Source organism: Dunckerocampus dactyliophorus, chromosome 9, assembly GCF_027744805.1.
Source record: "Dunckerocampus dactyliophorus isolate RoL2022-P2 chromosome 9, RoL_Ddac_1.1, whole genome shotgun sequence".
Classification (NCBI taxonomy): Eukaryota; Metazoa; Chordata; class Actinopteri; order Syngnathiformes; family Syngnathidae; genus Dunckerocampus; species Dunckerocampus dactyliophorus.
The window spans coordinates 6,985,100-7,005,518 of record NC_072827.1 but is presented as its reverse complement, the minus strand read 5'-3'; the positions used below and the strand labels follow the sequence as shown (position 1 = coordinate 7,005,518).

The window sequence follows — 20,419 nt, the reverse complement described above, 5'->3', positions numbered from 1 at the left end:
AATAAACTAAACCAAACCAAACCAAAAGACTTTGCCAGCATGTAGATTGTCTTTGTTCACCAACCGTGACCTCATGCAACACGTGCGTCATGTAAATAACAATATACATTGCAACAGGCATCGAATATAAATATATTTACTAGGGGCGTCACAACATCTCGTGTCACAAGATTTCTCGTTCAGAAAAAAAGTGTCTCTTGGTGTAGGCCTGCGTCGATAATAACTTAATTAATCACACAATCAATGAAAATGAATGTGATATTTAAAATATATAATAGATCCATCCATCCATTTTCTATGCCGCTTCTTCTCATTAGGGTCGCAGGAACATGCTGGAGCCTATCCAAGCTGACTTCGGGCAACAGGCAGACCCTGGACTGGTCGCCAGCCAATCACAGGGCACATATAGACAAATAACCATTCACACTCACATTCATACCTATGGGCAATTTAGAGTCGCCAATTAACCTCACATGCATGTTTTTGGAATGTGGGAGGAAACCGGAGTACCCGGAGAAAACCCACACACGCATGCAAACTCCACACAGAAATGCCCAAGTGAGAATCGAACCCAGGTCTTCCCGATCTCCAGACTGTGACTGTGGGGCCAACATGCTAATCACTAGACCACCATGCGGCCTATATAAGAGATATATTTATTAAATACGTGCATGCATGTTAGTTTTACTTGTTTCCCACCAAAAAGGCAGGGTTAACTCTGTACATTGGTTTCAGCACCTTGGTGCGTTTGTTCCATAGAACAACGGCGTGAATAGAGTGAGACCTTTTGTAAGTCATACAGTCTCTTCGTGTTAGTGGGCGTAGGTGGGACCGCTAGCATACACACAGAGTGCAGACGACTGTAACGTAATAGAAACGTAATTAGTGGACTGCAATATCCTGTCATATACTGTATTTTTTAGGGCTGTCAAAAATAACGTAGGTAACTAATTTATTTAATTAATTACGTAACATTTTTTTGTGTAACTAACGCATGCGCACCATAGGAAGTGTGCCGCTGTTATGACGGCAGACGGAATCAGAGTGGAGCGTCCCCACACAGTCACACAGAGTCTGACGCTGTTTTATAACTTCATTCTGACATGAACACATCAAAAGCAGTGCAATTCCAACACCATATACAGTATGTATCTCTAACTCACACACATCTGGAGCGGGTTCATCCTGGGAACAACACTTCCTCATTCTCATTACAAGAATACTAGATGCATTCAGAGATACTCCAAACATCACAATAATGGCTTTATAATGTGTGTGTGTGTGTGTGTAAATCAACAGGACGGTAAACAAAACATGACGTCTTTGAACGCAACCCTCATTGCTCATAATAACATGATTGAATGTGATTAAAGTGATTAAAATATTCTGCTACTCTTAAAGAGATCAGTCTTAGACAAACACAATTTTAGACTTGTGTGGTATCTTTTAGCTTGATTGACATATTCAGTTCATTTGGAGCTGTTAATACATACAAATATACATAATCCTGTCCTGTCGTGTCCATTTATCTTTCTGTTCATTAAATACAGTGAAAATGGGCATATTTCAGACACAATTGCTAATGGTGATAATCATGATTAATTAATTTTAAACTGTGATTAATCTGATTAAATTTTTTTATCATTTGACAGCCCTAATATTTTATCATCGCACTTTTCTTAAAAGTAATTTTTAAATTCTCGTCTCATATTGATCTCGTAGACCCAATCTCGTATATTGTCTCACCTTGTGAACTGAGTTTCTCGTGCCGCCCCTAATATTAACATACTGTATATATTACTTTTGTACAATAGAGACATAGCAAACAGAGGAAAAAACACATATGCATTGATAAATACAAATACAGATACAGTACAATAAAGCATATAAAACAAAGCCATAGACACTCCTGCAGCTTTATATACCCGGGTTTTTGTGCAACTGATGCACTCTAGCCACACGGGCAACACACAACTGACTTACTCGACACGCATGGAGCACATAAGAAATATCTGAACATGCACAAAGTTTGTCTTGCAACCTGAAAACAACATAAACGCCCGTAGAGTTTGCTTGACATGACAAAGAACCTCTGCGGCTGGTCTCCAGCTCAGAAATCAGCACATCACACGCATGCCCTCTGTGCTTTTCTTGCATTTTTTGCACGTATACTGGCCGTAGGAGCCCCTACAACCGGTTGTGACCTCGACTTTAGATGGCACTGGAGCAGCACTTGGGAAGCTGGGCTGTCTCCTGCAGCTGGTATGAATTGTGGTGTTTTCTGTACCAAGCAGGTGTTTATGCTGTTACCCTTTGGGCCACATGGAGAACAGTGGAACAAAGTCAAACAATCACCTGCTGGAAGAAGGCTTGTTTGTGGCTTGTTTGTTTGGGTTGCACAACAATTAGCAATAGTCATCCACAGTGTAATAGTACTTGTACAGTATAGTGTCATCATATATGTGTCATGAAATACTACAGCTCTCCAATTTCTTTACTGCTAATCTTCATTAGGCAGGGTCACAGGTAAGCTGGAGCCTACCCCGGTTGGGTTGGGGTGGTAATAGTAAAGCAAAGTTTTGCCACTTTGTGCTTTGAATTTTGTGACTTCATTTTATCACAGTTTTTCCAAAATCCTGCTGTTTCATGCTTGACTACAGCATATTATTGGTCAAACAATATGCGTATTTAAGCAAATTGAGGGAGCCACCTGGCGTGGCCCAGCATGGTGCACTGTATTCGGGCACACGCTCTGAGCAGCTGGTGTGACGCCACGGAGGTCTGTGGCAAACCTTTTGCTTTGATAAGGTTTTTTGTGTGCTCTGTTTTTTTTCCCCCCTGTTGCGGAGCGTTTGGAACAACTGGCACACGAAATGTCTTCCTCGGAAAGTGAATGTTTGTTTCCAAGTGAGCTCAGGGGAAGTTACGACAGGCTATTAATGTCGCAGGAGAAAGAAGGAGCGCTTGATGTGCTCACCCGCACAGTACAGGTAATCTCACATCACTGGAGCATTTTTTTTTTAAATTATCGGTTATCGGAGCTATTTTTAATGTTATCAAAGTTATTGGTATGATGCCATAATTTCCTTATATTGGCCCAATAATCGTCGTCCGGATTAATCACACAATAAATGAAAATGAATTTGATCATTTTGCCGGCTTAATATATTGCCATGTGCATGCGTTTGTTTTCCTCATCTCCCGCCTCCAAAAAGGCAGGACATCTCTAATAATGCTTAAAAGCGTATTTAGAAGGTGGTAAACAGGCTCCCCTGGGATTTTTTTAAAGCCATGGTTTTGGGCTGCATGGGAGGCAGACCGCTGCCGCTGTTGCGTCACTGTGGCAGCTTCTTTTTCCACTTGTATGACCTTTAAGAATGTGAACTTCAATGAAGTCTCCAGGTGTGGTGACTTGCCAACGACACATGAAGCACCTTTTAAGAAGGGAAGTGAATAAACTGTCAGCGTGCTCACTGTATTAACTGTCATTCAAGTGTAAAAATAAGCCACATTCATCACTGTGAGCAGCAAAACAAATCAATTATCAAGTCAGCCATAACGTTGATGATGAGTGGTGAGCAGCTATGACAGAAACACATGGACTTATTTAGTACACAATACCTTCCATATCCCAGTCTATGGTTACCGTCACACCTTCCTCTTCTCACTGGTGCCCTTCTGTGGTAGATAAGAAAAAGCTAGATAAATAAAACACCTTATCCTTTGATGCTCACTGATCTGAAGTCTCTCCAATGGTTTCTACAGTATATTTCATATCAATTGAATGTGATGTTATATTTAATGCATGTGTGCTGTAAAAGTAAATGCACTAATTTTAACAGTGTTTATTTGGTCCCCTGCGGTATTTTCTGTAATGGCCTTCCTGTGCATGACCTTTAAGAAGCCATTAGCGATTAGAATACTGACATATGAAGGTAATAATACAAGAAGAATTGTATTTTTTAAGAGTGCACGATAATGGAGTCGATAAGAGGGAATTACGACGTCATACCAATAAATATGAACATTAAAAATAGCTCAGATAACCGATAATAAAAAAAAAATGCTTGGGAAGCAGAAAGTTATCGTTATTGGTTTGAAAAGAAAGCTATTGTGCATGTCTGGTATTTTTGCATTGCTGTCTGTTTTGAATGCTGTGTCTATATGTTCTGTTCCGCTGCAGGTTCATTGCAAGGCCGTGTGCAGTGGGCCTGAAGATCCAAGCCAGTGGGCCCCAAAAAGCCCAACCCAATGCCATCTTGGAGAAGGTTTTTACTGCGATTACCAAGGTGCTGCTTTTGGATCCCAGCATTGGTATGAATATCAGGCTGGAATCATTTCAAACACCTCCTGTCTCACCAGCACCCCGATGAGAAGAGGCTGGAGGGATTGTCCAAGCAGCTGGACTGGGATGTCCGAACCATCCAGCGCTGGTTCCGACAACGACGCAACCAAGAGAAACCCAGCACTCTCGCCCGCTTCTGTGAGAGCATGTAAGCAACATTTCACTACACATGGTCCATATTGGCTTACTTACTTACCCATACTGTATGTACTGACTTACCCGCTTCATTACTGACACCAATATGAACAGTTACCAATACCAATGATAGTGACTCTTTCATAGGAATAAAGTCAACTATGACTGTGACTTTTTTGGGGGGAGGCGCAGCACATTGTAAAATATAATTTAATAAGGAAAATTAAAAAACAAAAAACAACAGTAAAAATTGAAAAATCAGTCAGTCAATCAATCAGTCACACACAAGAATAAAGTCAAAACATAAAGAGGAAAAAGTTGCAATTTTACGAGAATAATGAGGAAAAATAGCGTTGTGGTAGCTGAAATATTACAACTGAAATATTAATATTAAAACTGAAACTGAAAAAATACATGATTTTTAAAATTTGTAACAAACAAAGCAAAAAATAAAGTTGATATATTTTTGAAAATTAGTTTGTGGAAATAGTTTTATTATGAGAATAAAGTCAAAATATTATGGGAATAAAGTCAGAATTACGAGAAGAAAATTTATAAGAAGAAAGCTGAAATAGGTGGAAAATTAACAGCAAAAAAACCCCATCGGAAATGCAAAAAAAGTTGTAATTTTATCAGAAAAAAGTCGTAATTTTACAAGAATAGCTAATATTATGTGGAAAAATAACCTCATTTTAGTAGCTTAAAGTAAAAATATCAAAGGAAAGAGACGTTTTTTTTTTTAAGTCATAAGAAACAAACAAAACAAAATAAAGTTGTTCATTTTGGGAAAATTTGGTTGCGGAAAAATAATATATATTATGGGAAATTGTAATATTTTGGGAATAAGGTAAAAAATATTATGAGACAAAATTATGAAAGAATAGCTCCAGGGTGAGGCCCCGGTATCCCACGTCCGAGCGAGGTGGAATGAATACTTTGAGGCCCTTCTCAATCCAACTGACATACCTTCCATAGAGGAAGCAGAGTCTAAGGACACAAACGCGGACAGTTCCATCACCGTGGCAATGGGATTGGTGGCGCGCTACTACGTGCCATTCAGTACTTGTACAACCGGAGCAGGAGCCTGATTCGTATTGCCAGTAGAAGTCAAGCCTGTTTCCGCTGAACGTTGGCCTCCGCCAAGGCTGCCCTGTGTCACCGATTCTGTTCATAATTTTCATGGACAGAATTTCTAGGCACAGCCAAGGTGTCGAGGGAGTCCAGTTCAGTGGCCTAAGGATCTCATCTCTGCTATTTGCAGACGATGTGGTCCTGATGGCCTCATCGGGCTGTGACTTGCAACGTTTACTGGGACGGTTTGCATCTGAGTGTGAAGTTTCTGGGATGAGACTCAGCACCTCCAAATTTGAGGCCATGGTTCTCAGTCAGAAAAGGGTGGATTGCTCCCTCCAGGTTGGGAATGAGGTCCTGTTCAAGTATCTCGGGGTCTTGTTCTCGAGTGAGGGAAGGTTGGAGCATGAAGTCGATAGGCGGATAGGCGCAGCCTCTGCAGAATGTGGTCGCTGTTACAGATCGTCATGGTGAAGAGAGAGCTGAGCCGGAAGGCAAATTTACCGATCGATCTATGTTCCCACCCTCACCTATGGTCATAAGCTTTGGGTCGTGACCGAAAGAACGAGATCGCTGATACAAGCGGCTGAAATGAGTTTCCTCCGTAGGGTAGCTGGACTCACCCTAAGAGACAGGGTGAGGAGCTCGGTCATCCGGCAGGGGCTCAGAGTAGAGCCGCTGCTCCTTCACATCGAGAGGAGCCAGTTGAGGTGGCTCGGGCATCTAGTCCGGATGCCTCCTGGACGCCTCCCTGGTGAGGTGTTCTGGGTATGCCCAGCCGGGAGAAGGCCTCGGGGCAGACCTAGGACATGCTGGAGGGATTATGTCTCACAGCTGGCCTGGGAACGTCTTGGTGTCCTCCCGGAGGAGCTGAAGAAGGTGGAAGTCTGGCCTTCCCTACTGAGGACCCGGACCCGGATAAGCGGAGAAAAATGGATGGATGGATGGATGGATGGATGGGTCCCTTGAGAAGGTGTAATAAATGGTTTATGACTTTAGTGAAATCATGCGTGTGGTCATAATAGCATTGCTAAAATAAAGTCTAATGATGATCTTGGACTTTTTCTAGAGTATTGTAGTATTGTGTGTAAAGCAGGCAATAGGCAGCCAGGCTGTGACAGGGACGTACTTCATCTGTACTGCAGCATTTCGCCATGAGGGAGATCAGTGACTTAGCTCTGTGCTATTAAAGCAAACAAATGAGTCTGTCAGATGACAGTCATGTCTGACACCATTGAAGCAAATGTGACACTTTGAGACACTGGTTTTAAAAAAGAAAGAAAGAAAGGAAAAGACTCTTTGTGCAAATGCGCCTGAGGCTGCTGTTCACTTCAAAGTTCCCTTTGCTCGTCCACACCGCTGGACTCCCGTTGAAAAGAGCTGCTTCCACAAAAACAACATACAGTAACTGGCTGCAGATTATGTTTTGCTATGAATTTGCCAGCATGCTTCTGACAAAGTTCAGTGGATCGCCGCAAAGTCACCACTTAACATGCATGGCCTCGCAAATTCACAGATTTTTGGTTAAAAAATTGCACTTTTGATTGTTTTCCGCTGAAAATAGGCAATTTCTTCAGCAGAAAACACATCTCATTCGCCCTAATCGGGTAATCATCTAAAACTAGAAAATTCCCGTGAAAATTTTGATGAGCATGTCGTGAACCTCTGGCCTGGTTGGCACGTCAATATCGATTACCTCTGATACCTGAGCTTAATGCTCTAAAATGGATTCTTAAATCAAAATATCGATGTTTTGATACTCCATTCAATTGAGGTGAGTGCACTCACACAACTGACTCACAGAACTTTTAAAAATGTACCAGTCACGTGAGGTGATCGCTGGAACCTTTCCGTGTGGACAGGGCCTAAGGCCCTGTTCGGACTGTTCGGATCTGGCTAGACTCCTGGCTGGGCGACTGGGCGTCTCAGCCAGGAGACAGGAAGTTGACTTAATGAAAGTATGTGTGTGTGTGTGTGTACAAGATAATTAAAAAAGAACAGAGTGTGTTTCCAAGTGAAAGGCCTTGGGATCGTGTGTTATCTCTCTGTTATAAAGTGAAGTGCAAATATGTTGCATTGCTTATCCAAAACAGAGTGGAAAATATTCCATTCCTAACATGGGCATATCAGTTACTTGCAGACCTTCTGCATTTGCTGGTAAGCATGGAATGTAACTCCAGCAAAAAGCATTGCTCCGCTAAACAGCATCTGCAAGAATGGAGTCCTATAATGACAGATGTCTGACAGCAAGCAAGTGTATTGATGGCAAAGTGTGAGTGAGTCACTGGTTGCGCCGTACACATACGGCACATATTCAACAGCACTAGAAAAAGGGGCTCAACGATGATGATGACGGTTTGACAAAGCAGTTGCTATGCAACAGTCTTGATGTGTGCCAGGTAGACTTGTCCACTGTATTTGATTTGCAATGCTTTTTGATCCAGTTCAAAGTGTGCGTATGGCCTCCACGTGCCACAGCTTGGTATGGTACAGTAAACATACTAGCCACCGTATGGACCGTCATAGTACTCTCATTTTGTCCCACCGTATGTCCCTAATAAGCATCACCGTCTGCGAGGTATTCGTTAGCTATGCGCCGCGACCACCGTTCAAACAATGTGAAGAACGTCCTTTTTTGTGATAGCTGGCGTCGCTGCTGTCATCATCGTCATCGTCAGTGGATCTAACTCCAACTGCTTTTTGACACATCGCTTTCAAACATGCACATAATATTCTCACACCAAAGCGTGCATACTTTTCTTTCTATACTGTATTACATTGACTAGGGCTGCACCATTATTATCGGGCCGATATAAGAGAATTATGACATCATACCGATAAATCCAATAAACTTAAAAATAGGTCAGATAACTGATAATTTAAAAAAAAACACTCCAATGAGGCCAGATGACCCGCGAAATTACCCGTACTGTGCAGGTGAGTAAATCTGGTGCTCCTTTTTTCTCCTGCCTGTGACGTCAACGGCCTGTCGTAACTTCCACTGAGCTTAAATAAACATTCACTTTTCGAGGAAGACACTGTTGTACCAAATGCTCCGCAATGAGCGGGAAAAAAAATTATTGAGCACAGAAAAACCTTATCAGCCACCTGAAACGCCAGCGCCGCTGCGTTTGAAAAGTACAAAAGGTTTGCCAGAGACCTCCATGGCATCACACCGGCTGCTTTTTTTGAAAGTTGCAATATGAGAAACCAAGAAAACAAAATAAAGATGTACATTTTTTAGAAAATTAGGTTTGGGAAAAAATAATATATATTATGGGAAATTATAATAAAAAAATAAGGTCAAAATATTATGAGAAGAAAATTTACAAAGATTATTGAAGTAGGAGGTTGAAATATTTGGAAAAGAAAAAAGTATGTTATTTTAAGTTATATTATATTAATATTATGACAAACAAACAAAACAAAATTTGTCGATTTTCTCCATTTTTGGAAAATTAGGATTGGGAAAAATAATATATATTATGGTAAATTATAATATTATGAGAAGAAAATGTACAATGATTATTTAAGAAGAAAGTTGAAATATTTGGAAAAGAAAAATATGTTATTTTAAGTTGTAATATTATGAGAAATAAACAAAACAAAATTAGTAAATTTTCCAAATTTCTTGAAAATTAGGTTGGGGAAAAAGTTATAATACTACAGGAATGAAGATCGTATGAAGATTATTTAATAAGAATTTAAGAAGAATTATTTAAAAAGAAGTTGAAATATTTGGGGTAAAAATACAACAGCAAAAAATTTTAGAAAAAAAAGTTATTTTTTTAAAAAGTGACAAACAAACAAAACAAATAAATTTGTAATTTTTGAAAAATTTGGCTGTGGTAAAAGTTCTATATCATAATTGTTGTAGTGTTATGAGAAACAAACAAAACCAAATAAAATGGTCACTTTTGGAAAATTAGTTCGGGCAAGCCGTGTTTTTTATGGGCATATCAATTACTCTCAGTTTTTTCCATTTGCCAGTGGTCCCGGAACATAACCCTCGTGAAAATCTGCAAGAATAACTGAATACACAGAGAAATGAACACTACAGGTGGTCTGTTTACGCGTTCCCAGCCGAAACACACGTTATATTACGCAAAAGGCAAAAAGGTGACGCAGCAGTGCTATTCATGTTTTCCCATTTGTGTAGTGCAAACACGTGCGTCTCCCGGTGGATGCAAAACTTGGATGTGACTTGAAATTGTCTGCCGGAAAGCCCAGACCTCATCATCAATGTTCCAGAGCCCTGCGGTTAGTGCAGGTAATGTGCAGTTATGCAAGGTTAGCTTTGCATCCTGAGCAGAGTGAGCTGTCTTTGCAGCTTCACCTCCTGGGAGGAAGACTACTGGCAGCTTCTCATTGTGCACTGCAGATATTTCCATTTACTGTAAACTAGAGATGCACAATGTCTTTTTTTCAAACCGATTACTTTCTGCTTCTCAAGACAGATATGATACAGATAACTGATAACTTGTTTATATCTACTTTTAAAATTTAGATTTAACTGTAGTTTGTGCACACTTGGAAGTAAGAAGGACTGGAGCAAATTAGGATTTAGTGCCGCTGGAGAGGTCAGGAGAACCGGAGTATAGAGCGGGAGGAGCCACCTGGCGTGGCCCAGCAAAGTGCACTCTATTTAGGCACACGCTCCGAGCAGCCAGGGTGACGCCACGGAGGTCTCTGGCAGGTCTCTGGCAGGTCTCTTTTTTTACTTTTCAAACACTCCGGCGCTGGCATTTCAGGCTTTTGTTTGCTCACTGTTGTTTCTTCCCCTCATCGCGGAGCATTTGTTGCAACTAGCACGCGAAATGTCCTTGGAAAGTGAATCATTGTTTACAAGTGAGCTCAGGGGAAGTTACGACAGGCCGTTAACGTCACAGGCAGGAGAAAAAAGGAGCACTTGATTTGCTCACCCCCGATGTACGGGTAGTCTCACCTCTTTGGAGCGTTTTTTTTGTTATCGGTTATCAGAGCTATTTTTAATGTTATAGGACTTATTGGTATGACGTCAGAATTCCATCACATCAGCCCGATAATGATCGTGCACCCCTCGCTGTAAACCCATGCAGCCATCTTTGTCATGGCACATCTTTTATTGGCTTTAACTGTTTGTCTTATTTTCTTTTAGGTGGAGATTTACATTTTATCTCTACATATTCACCTATGGGGTGCGTTTCCTTAAAAAGGTATTTCTTCTTTCCTGTTGTAAGTTAGGTTCAGTTACGTACCAAGCCATAGTCCATTGCACATGCAGTCCATAATTCATGTGAAAACATTGCAAAGAAAGACATTTGTCAACATCATTTCTTCATTAGAGGGGAAAAATTTGCAATTTGCAATTTTGCGCATATAATCTCCATAAAAATGCCATTTTTCCTACATTGGTAAACGCAGCATGTGTTGCGGGTTTTAAATTCATATAGAATAGTATTGCTTTGCATGCATGTTACTGTGTAAGCATTTATTTCCATACCTGCATAGTCCGTGTGGTGCAGTTACATTGTGTGTTCCGTGTGTTATTTGTGGCTACACCGTGAGTGAAGAAAAAAGTGTGATATGTACTGATAAGGAGAAAGTTAGCAAGGAGTTGGACAGAAAGATTTAAGGGTGCATGGATGAGAGACTAGAGAAGAGGTGTCATATTTAGTCTTTGAGCATGAACCAATGTCACCTGCTCAGATGAGAGACTAGTGAGAGCTGTCCTATCTAGTCTCTGGGCATGAACTAATGTCGCCTGTCTGATGAGAGACTAGTGAGAGCTGTCCTATCTAGAATTTGAGCCTGAACTCATGAAACCTGCCCGGATGAGAGACTAAAGAGCTGTCCTATCTAGTCTTTGAGCATGAACTAACGAAGCCTGCTCCGACGTGAGACTAAATAGCTGTCCTATCTAGTCTTTGAGCATGAACTAGTGAAGCCTGCTCGGCTGAGAAACTAAACAGCTGTCCTATCTAGTCTTTGAGCATGAACTAATGAAGCCTGCTTGGCTGAGAAACTAAAGAGCTGTCCTATCTAGTCTTTGAGCATGAACTAATGAAGCCTGCTTGGCTGAGAAACTAAAGAGCTGTCCTATCTTGTCTTTGAGCATGAACTAATGAAGCCTGCTCTGATGGGTGACAAAATAGCTGTCCTATGTAGTCTTTGAGCATGAACTAACAAAGCCTGCTTGGATGAGTGACTAAAATAACTGTCCTATCTAGTCTTCGAGCATGTGTAACCTGCCTGGTTCAGCTAGCCCCGCGTTGTGTCAGCCCTGGGCTCAAACAAAGGTCAGCAGAATGAGTCGAGCGCTAGCCATCATTTTACGCATATTACTCGATATTCTCATATATATTATTTTAATTGTCTTACAGTTTTCATAATACAGACCTGATCAAAATCTTAAGACCAGTTGAAAAATTGCTAGAATTTGAATTTTTCAGATTTGGATCTTAATGAGGTTTTAAGTAGAGCTATAATATGCAAAAACAAGAAGGGGGAGTGAGACAAAAAGCACTTTGAAAAAGTCATTGATTGAAAACAACAATTAAACTGAAATAGGCTGTTTATCTGCTGATCAGAAGTTTAAGACCATCGCTCAAAAAATAACAAAAAACTCTCCAAACCAGAACAAAAAATGTTCTCAGTAGGACTCAGTAATGAGAAGCTCCACCGTTCTTGTTAATCACTTCAAAAATGGGTTTGGGCATGCTTGATGCGAGTGTTTCCAGGAGGCTAGTGGGAACATTGGCTTCACCAAGGGCATCAACTGTCTGGAACTGAAAAAAGTCAACCAGTAAGGGCCTTAATGTGGGTGGAAGACCGCCCTGTTTCTTGATGAACAGCCAGTCGGATCCTCCGGCTCAGCACAGGTGTGATTTTTTTGGGTCTACCACTTGACTTTTTTGTTCCATAATGCTCAGGATCTTTCAAAAAATGTAGAATGACTGATTTACTGCACCCAACCTCAGCAGCAATGGCACGCTGCGAGACGCCTTGCTTATGCAGCTCCACAATCCGAACACGTTGAAAAAGAGAAAGCTTCTTAGCTTTAGCCATCAGGAGGGCATGACAGTGTGAATGCCTGACAGAAAATGAACATTTTGAGCAGATTTTGGCGTTTATAGTCTGTGTTCTTAAAGTTTTGATCAGGTGATAAACAACCTTTTTTTTTCTTTTTTTTTGTTTCAATTACAAGTTCCAAATGCTTTTTGTCTCACTCCCCCTTCTTGCTTTTGCATATTGTAGCTCTACTTAAAACCTCATTGAGATCCAAATGTGCAAAATGCTAATTCTAGCAATTTTTCAACTGGTCTTAAGATTTTGATCAGGAGTGTATCACATTATTGAATATCATTATAAAAATGATTTTGCACAAATAAAGGTGAAAGTACGCTAACGTGGACGTTATGGTAGAATAGAATAGTATAAAATAAAATAGAATAGAATAGAGTAGACGTTTATTGTCATTGTATTGGTAGTACTGGAAGAAAGAAAAGGTATTTAAAAAAGTTTCATGTTTTACTGACATTTGTTTGATACTGTAGCTTGTGTTACTTCTATTAATGGATGTTTATGTAAATAGACGCCCTGGCTGTGGAACACGAAAGAATGCTGGTACAACTATCCTTACCAAGTAAGTTTTATTTTCAAAGAGCTGCTAGTAAATGCTGGAATATTTGACGTGCATTATGTACTGTATGTTTTTGTGGCTTGCATCTTTGTGTGTCCATGCAGCCGCTGACGGTGGACATCCACTACTACTACGTACTAGAGCTGTCCTTCTACTTGTCCTTGCTCTTTTCCCAATTCACTGATATCAGGAGGAAGGTAAGAGCAGCTGATGGCAAAGTAAAAAAAACATTGAACTCTTTGACATTCTTCGACTCTCAATAAATTAAAACACATAACAAAGTCTACTAATAACATACTACACTGGTGTTGCCCTGCTTATTGTAACGCTACATTTAACAGTTCCACATTACCAACCATTAGGTAATCCATTAGGATGATAAACAATAAAGACATATTGAAACGTGAATAAGATCAAATAATCCACATCCACTTCAAGTAAATACAGTAGATCCCAATTTTTAACGGGGTTACGACCAGCAAATGTCGAAAAACTGTAATTGATACACCCATAAAAATGTCCATATTTTAAAAAAATATGAGAAAAAATACAGAATATGCAGAAAGGGCCAATAAAAAAAACAGCCACAGGCTGTAATAGCCCCCGGGCCTCAGTTTGGGCACGATAATTATCGGACTGATGAGGGAATTATGACCTCACACCAATAAACTTGAAAACATTAAAAATAGCTCAGATAACCGATGGGGCGAGATTACCTTTACGGGTGAGCAAATCAAGCGCTCCTTTTTTTCTCCTGCCTCTGATGTAACTCTGGTAACGTCACCGAGCTCGCTTGTAAACAAACATTCACTTTCCGAGGAAGACGTTTTGCATGCCAATTTGTACCAAGCGCATTTAAAGGGGCATCTAAAAAGTGCAAAAGGTTTGCCAGATACCTCCGTGGCATCACACTGGCTGCTCGGAGCATGTGTCCGAATATAGTGCACTTTGCTGGGCCACAGCAGGTGGCTCCCTCTGCTCTATACTCTGGTTCTCCTGATAGTAGTGATGTGGTAGTAGTAATGTCACATTTGATTAGGACCAATCAACATGGACAGTTGAGTCTTTCTTTTCTCCAGGTGTGCACAAACAACAGCTAAATCAAAAGTAAATATCAAAAAGTTACTGATTATAGGTATCATATCACTCTTGAGAAGGAGAAAGTTGTATCTATTTGAAAAAAAAAGATGTTGTGCATCTCTAGTATAAAAAAATACAAAAATAATAAATCTGAAAAATCAGTGAACGTGCAGAGATCTACTGTACACAATTCTTAAACGAGTATAAGTCTTCATCGACCGCCTTGAACTGGTTCCTCTACCTGCCATTGTCAGCGTCTTGATAACTAGATGTGTTATTTCTCCAATGAAAGCACGTATCTCCAAAGTTTTCATGTATTTCCCTCCAAAATGTAACAAAAATGCCCTTTTTCTCACAAAATGTGGTGCTACAGTAGGCTCATTGGACACAGGCATGATGCACGTTGACATTTACATTTCAGTCGGCATGGACATTGAACACTGTCAACAAGTTATGCCATTTGTTTTTTTTCCTTGTGGCAACCTCCATATTTGGTTGATGCATACTGTATCCATGCATACTGCATGCATGCATATAGGATACAGTATCCATGCATACTGCATGCATGCATATAGGATACAGTATCCATGCATACTGCATGCATGCATATAGGATACAGTATCCATGCATACTGCATGCATGCATATAGGATACAGTATCCATGCATACTGCATGCATGCATATAGGGTACAGTATCCATGCATACTGCATGCATGCATATAGGATACAGTATCCATGCATACTGCATGCATGCATATAGGGTACAGTATCCATGCATCATGTTTGCATGCATAAGATGTTACTTGCATGCCGTCCAGCCATGATTTGATTCCTGTCTCCACTCCATCACTTCCTTCCCCCACCAACTTTTGCTGCACAGACCCCACCACATGTGATGCCACAGCAGCCCCCACTCTGTCATCTCTGTGTTGACGCTCGGCATGTTGTCTGTTTTTTGTTTCTCCTTTCAGTTTTTTCATGCACAGCCCTTCACTGAGGAGGTCCTCTGCATCCCCTGCCACTTCCAGTATGTTCTCCTCGCCTTGTTTTCATTCTACATATTTCTTCTTCTCCTCAGCCTCATTCTCCTGCCATGTTGGACTGCTTGCTCAGACATTTCACTTGCTAAGGTTTCCTCCATGAGCCACTGTTTCCTTGCTGGCCTTCTTGAAAGAAAGAAAATAAACATAATACAAATAAATATGATTTTAGGGTTTTGAACACAAAAGTGCGCACAGGTCAGTCATGCCTTGATGTGCTGGAGGTTGTAGCAGGAGATGCTGCAGTGCTGACGTGGTTTGGGATGTGTATCTTCAGGATTTCTTGATCATGTTCCTGCACCACATGGCCACCATCTCCCTCATCACCTTCTCCTACGTGAACAACATGGCAAGGGTTGGAAGTCTGGTTATGTGTCTCCACGACGCGGCGGATGTCCTGATAGAGGTGAGTGTGGCTGGAGGTGTGACATAATCTTTATCTCAGTTCAAACATGGACTCTGCAGAAATGAGGTCCACCAGTCTCGTGATCCAAAAGAGCGGTTCGTCATGACTAGGATGGCACTTGTTATTTGCGATCTTCAAAGTGGGTGCCTCGCAAAGCAAGTTTTTTTTTACCACAGCGCCATCTACCGGTCATGGTGGGTCACTGCACTACTGGACTCCAACGTAAGATGACTATAACGGCAAAAAGTACAAATAATTTATTTCATTTGCACCAATTTTTAATAGCGTATTTTTTGGCCAATATAGCATCTTCACGATAACGGTACTTCAATATGTTACAAATGGAATATTGATCATGCAGGAAGTAGGAAATTGGCTGAGGACAGTTGCAACTTATTTTCTGGTTTTTGCTTTGATCAACTGGTAGTGTCACAGACGCGCTTCAATTATTGTGTATGTTTTATCTGCACTTGTAATAACTTGCAAGTACGGTGAACCTTGGTTAGCCGCATAAATTTACGCCCAATTTTGCCTTGGTGCTCCAGTTAAGCCACATCACAACCGGTTGTGCGGGCTCCTGCGTGCAAAAAACCCCACAAGAAACGCATGGACGGTGCGCGTGTGATGTGCTGATTTTGGAGCCGTACACCGGCCGCCGAGGAACTTTGTCATGTCAAACGTTTTTTTCAGGTCGCAAGACGAATTTACGCACTTCATCTTTGTGTGTCTTTCATACGTTTTGCTGGTGTCAGGTTTGGGCAGAATGTAATTTATTTTCATATGTCGTACTTGCAGATTCCGTATATGGGTTGTGCACCACGTGTGCACCCCACATATGTAATTAGAGCAGCCAACGCATGTTCAGATATTTCTTACGTGCTCCATGCGTGTCGAGCAAGTGAAAAAGTGCAACAGAAAGGTCCACAGAAAATGATGTGGGGGGCAACATCTGGCACGTGTTCTGTAGTATTTTTTGGTTAAAAATAATACAATTAACAGAATTTAGAAAAATGTATTTCTCATAGATATCTGTCCTGCTTAAAGAGGACAGTATAAAATGGTATAAACTGAGTGTGCAGGTTTATGATAGTTGAGGTATATCCATCTTCCAGCAGTAGTCTGGAGCCCTGCTAATTGTTTTTCTCTCTTTCGAACCATAAGGATTTTGAATGATGGGCAAATTTGTTTTTAAAAGTGCAGTTTTCCTTTACATGTTCATTCATCATTTACATGCATTTGGAATTGGTTTCTGCATGTCAAACTATAATTGTAAAACTATTTTTTAAAAAGTGTTTTGTGTTAACATTTTTGGCTTGCTGGACTGGATTCATTAGACCTACATGGTTTCTTATGGAAAAAAACGGATTTAGTTAGCCTTGGTTTTGGTGAGAGTCGGACCTTCTGTATTGGATTCATGACGCTAACCAAGGTTCCGCTGTATTTATATTTCCATTGCTGTGTTGTAAGAATCGCTTTCTCGAATCAAAGTTGTCGCATTTTTTCCAGGCAGCCAAGATGGCCAACTATGCCAAATGTCAGATCCTGTGCAACCTCCTGTTTGCGATGTTTGCACTTGTCTTCATCAGTTCCCGGCTGGCAGTTTATCCCGTGTGGTAAGTCTTACTTTCCTGTCACATTGCTGACTGTCTGCTTGAAAAGAAGGTTTAAAATGGTTATGATAGCATCAGAAGACTCTTTTGGAGGACTACAGACGTGTTTGTGAGTTGGAGACACGTACAGCGGTGTGAAAAAGTGTTTGCCCCTTCCTGATTTCTTTTTTTTTTTGCATGTTCACACTTAAATGTTTCAGATCATCAAACAAATTTAAATATTAGTCAATGACAACACAACTGAACACAAAATGCAGTTTTTAATTGAAACTTTTTATTATTAAGGGAGAAAAAAAATCCAAACCTACATGGCCCGTGTGATAAAGTGACCAAAACAACTGCTGAACAAAAAGAACATTAAAGCCCGTCTCAATTTTGCCAGAAAACATCTTGCTGATCCCCAAGACCTTTGGGAAAATACTCTGGTCTGACGAGACAAAAGTTGAACTTTTTGGAAGGTGTGTGTCCCATTACATCTGGTGTGAAAGTAACGCCACATTTCAGAAAAAGAACATCATACCAACAGGGAAATATGGTGGTGGTAGTGTGATGGTCTGGGGCTGTTTTGCTGCTTCAGGACCTGGAAGACTTGCTGTGATAAATGGAACCATGAATTCTGATGTCTACCAAAAAATCCTGAAGGAGAATGTCCGGCCATCTGTTCATGTCCCCAAGCTGAAACCAACTTGGGTTCTGCAGCAGGACAATGATCCAAAACACACCAGCAAGTCCACCTCTGAATGGCTGAAGAAAAACAAAATGAAGACTTTGGAGTGGCCTAGTCAAAGTCCTGACCTGAATCCTATTGAGATGCTGTGGCATGACCTGAAAAAGGCGTTTCATGCAGGAAAACCCTCCAATGTGGCTGAATGACAACAATTCTGCAAATTATGTAGGTTTGGATTTTTCTTTCCCCTTAATAATAAAAATAATAATTACAAATAGTAATGAAAAACTGCATTTTGTGTTCAGTTGTGTTGTCATTGACTAATATTTCTATTTGTTTGATGATCTGAAACATTTAAGTGTGACAAACATGTAAAAAAGTAAGAAATCAGGAAGGGGACAAACACTTTTTCACTTTTTCCATTGATGTGTTCAGGTCAGAATAAAGTTATAAAAGAACGTCGTCACACTCTGTATGACTGTGGGCATGCCACACTATGTGTCCGTCTGCTGTAATAACAGACTTGTGGCTTGACATGATGCACATGCGCTAATTTTTAAGACTTTAACATTATTAATGATAAATTAGTTACCGATGTTACGCTCTATTTTTGACAGCCCTAAAAACAGCAGCCCAGACTTGTTGGATGTTCAGTACATTTCTTTTAAAAGCCTGAAAATGTCACTTCTTCAACACCTCACACACGTCTCTGTGAATTTTGTTGCTAAGGAATGGTTCCTATGGAAACGGCACTTTTAGCTTGGTAGAGAGCCAAGGAAGTCCATAAATGAAGAGCACATGATTCAGTGATGATGCTTTCAAAAATAGTCTTCATCCGTCTTGTCATTCGCATCATATTTTTATTCTTTAAAGGGAAACTGCACTTTTGAAAAAAATCTTGCCCGTCATCCACAATCCTAATGTGAGACATGAACACACGTCTTCTAAAAATATAAAAACAGCTAAAAAGAGGCAGCTAATTAATGCACATAATGGGACACGCCTATGCTGCCTACAAATCCTGCTATTAAAACGCCTCCAAAAACCTTCAACAAGGTTTAATGGTTTTACATCTATGCTGTGAGCTTGTAGTAACAGCTACATTCTGGTAACATGTAATACTTACACTATTTTGGGAACTTCCTTCCTGGGTGCATTGATTTCACATATTAACATAGAAAGGAATGCTAACACCTAGCGTTAACTTTTCCAAACTCAAAAACAAAAACACAGCAGCAGTGGTGGCAGCTCCAATATGTAGCGTTAACTTTCGCTTGTGGCCTGAGGCATTGTGAGTAAGTGTGCGATGAAGCTAGTCGCTAGCCGGCTAGTAGCTAGACAGTGTGGTGTGGCGAGGTGTCACTACACCAGTAAGGTAGTTTTTGGGTGTAACAATGTTAATAACAATAATAATAACAATGTTGCTGTAGCTTAGTTAATGTGCAGGTCACTTTATGTAAATGGAGCGTTGTTGGTGCTTTTTGGAGATTTTTTTCAGAAGGCTTTATAGGCGGAATAGGTGCGTCCCATCAAGGACACTAGAAATGAATAGGACTGTCAACGTGGCATCCACTTCCGTATGATGCCCAGTGTGGGTTTGGCCGCCATGATGGTGGGCAGAATCCAGAAACGTTGCTTTGTAAATATGTCCTCGGCACACTGCTCAGCCATTAATTGCTCTAATAGACGGTCCAAAAGACCAAATTTGTCATTTTTCAAGTTCCCCAAAAACAAAGACAGATGTGTTAAATGAATTGTGTTGAGTAAATAATATTCACCCATTTCATCAAAGCGTACACAGTGTATAAGTTTATTTTATACTCAGCTCAGAGCTAGTGAATACATTGTACTCTATTGACCGCCTAGCCCTGTCCACCTCTCTTGCTTACCATCATGGCAGACTTTCTGCTTCATGGCGCACTACACTCTGTTACTACCACATCACTACTATCAGGAGAACCAGAGTATAAAGCGGAGGTAGCTACCTGCTGTGGCCCAGCAAGGTGTACTGTATTCAGGCACACACTCCAAGCAGCCAGTGTGAAGCCATGGAGGTCTCTGGTAAACCTTTTGCACTTTTCATGGATAAGTTTTTTTTGTGTGCTCGATGTTTTGGGGTTTTTTTCCTCATCGCGGCGCGTTTGGTACAACCAGCATGCACAATGTCTTCCTTGGAAAGTGAGCACTGGATTTTCTCACCCGCACAATCCGGGTAATCTTGCTCATTGGAGCATTTTTTAAAATTATCGGAGTTGCTTTTATCGGTATCGGTATGGCGTCGTAATTCCCTCATATCAGCCCAATAATTATCGGGGGCCCCCCCAATTTTATGTGTATTGGATCTTGCCCTCCCTCACTGGCCACAATATTAGGTACACCTGCAGACAGTTTTCACCCTTGAATATGCTTTGCTGCTTTCCAGGTATGCATTTTGTTGCATTTGG

The 20,419-nt window shown here is 40.7% G+C and overlaps 1 protein-coding gene across 3 annotated transcripts in view; it reads left to right on the top strand.

Moving 5' to 3' along the window:
* cers6 (ceramide synthase 6) overlaps positions 1–20,419 on the top strand; it is a 31,637-nt gene that overhangs the window by 3,096 nt on the left and 8,122 nt on the right. For 2 of the 3 annotated variants that reach the window (XM_054788453.1, XM_054788452.1), the window contains exons 2-8: positions 4,184–4,289; positions 4,363–4,493; positions 10,689–10,746; positions 13,125–13,175; positions 13,277–13,369; positions 15,570–15,698; positions 17,205–17,311. In XM_054788453.1, coding sequence (XP_054644428.1) covers positions 4,184–4,289; positions 4,363–4,493; positions 10,689–10,746; positions 13,125–13,175; positions 13,277–13,369; positions 15,570–15,698; positions 17,205–17,311 — 675 coding nt within the window. The remainder of the gene's footprint in view (positions 1–4,183; positions 4,290–4,362; positions 4,494–10,688; positions 10,747–13,124; positions 13,176–13,276; positions 13,370–15,569; positions 15,699–17,204; positions 17,312–20,419) is intronic. The other variant, XM_054788454.1, reaches the window with a different exon arrangement.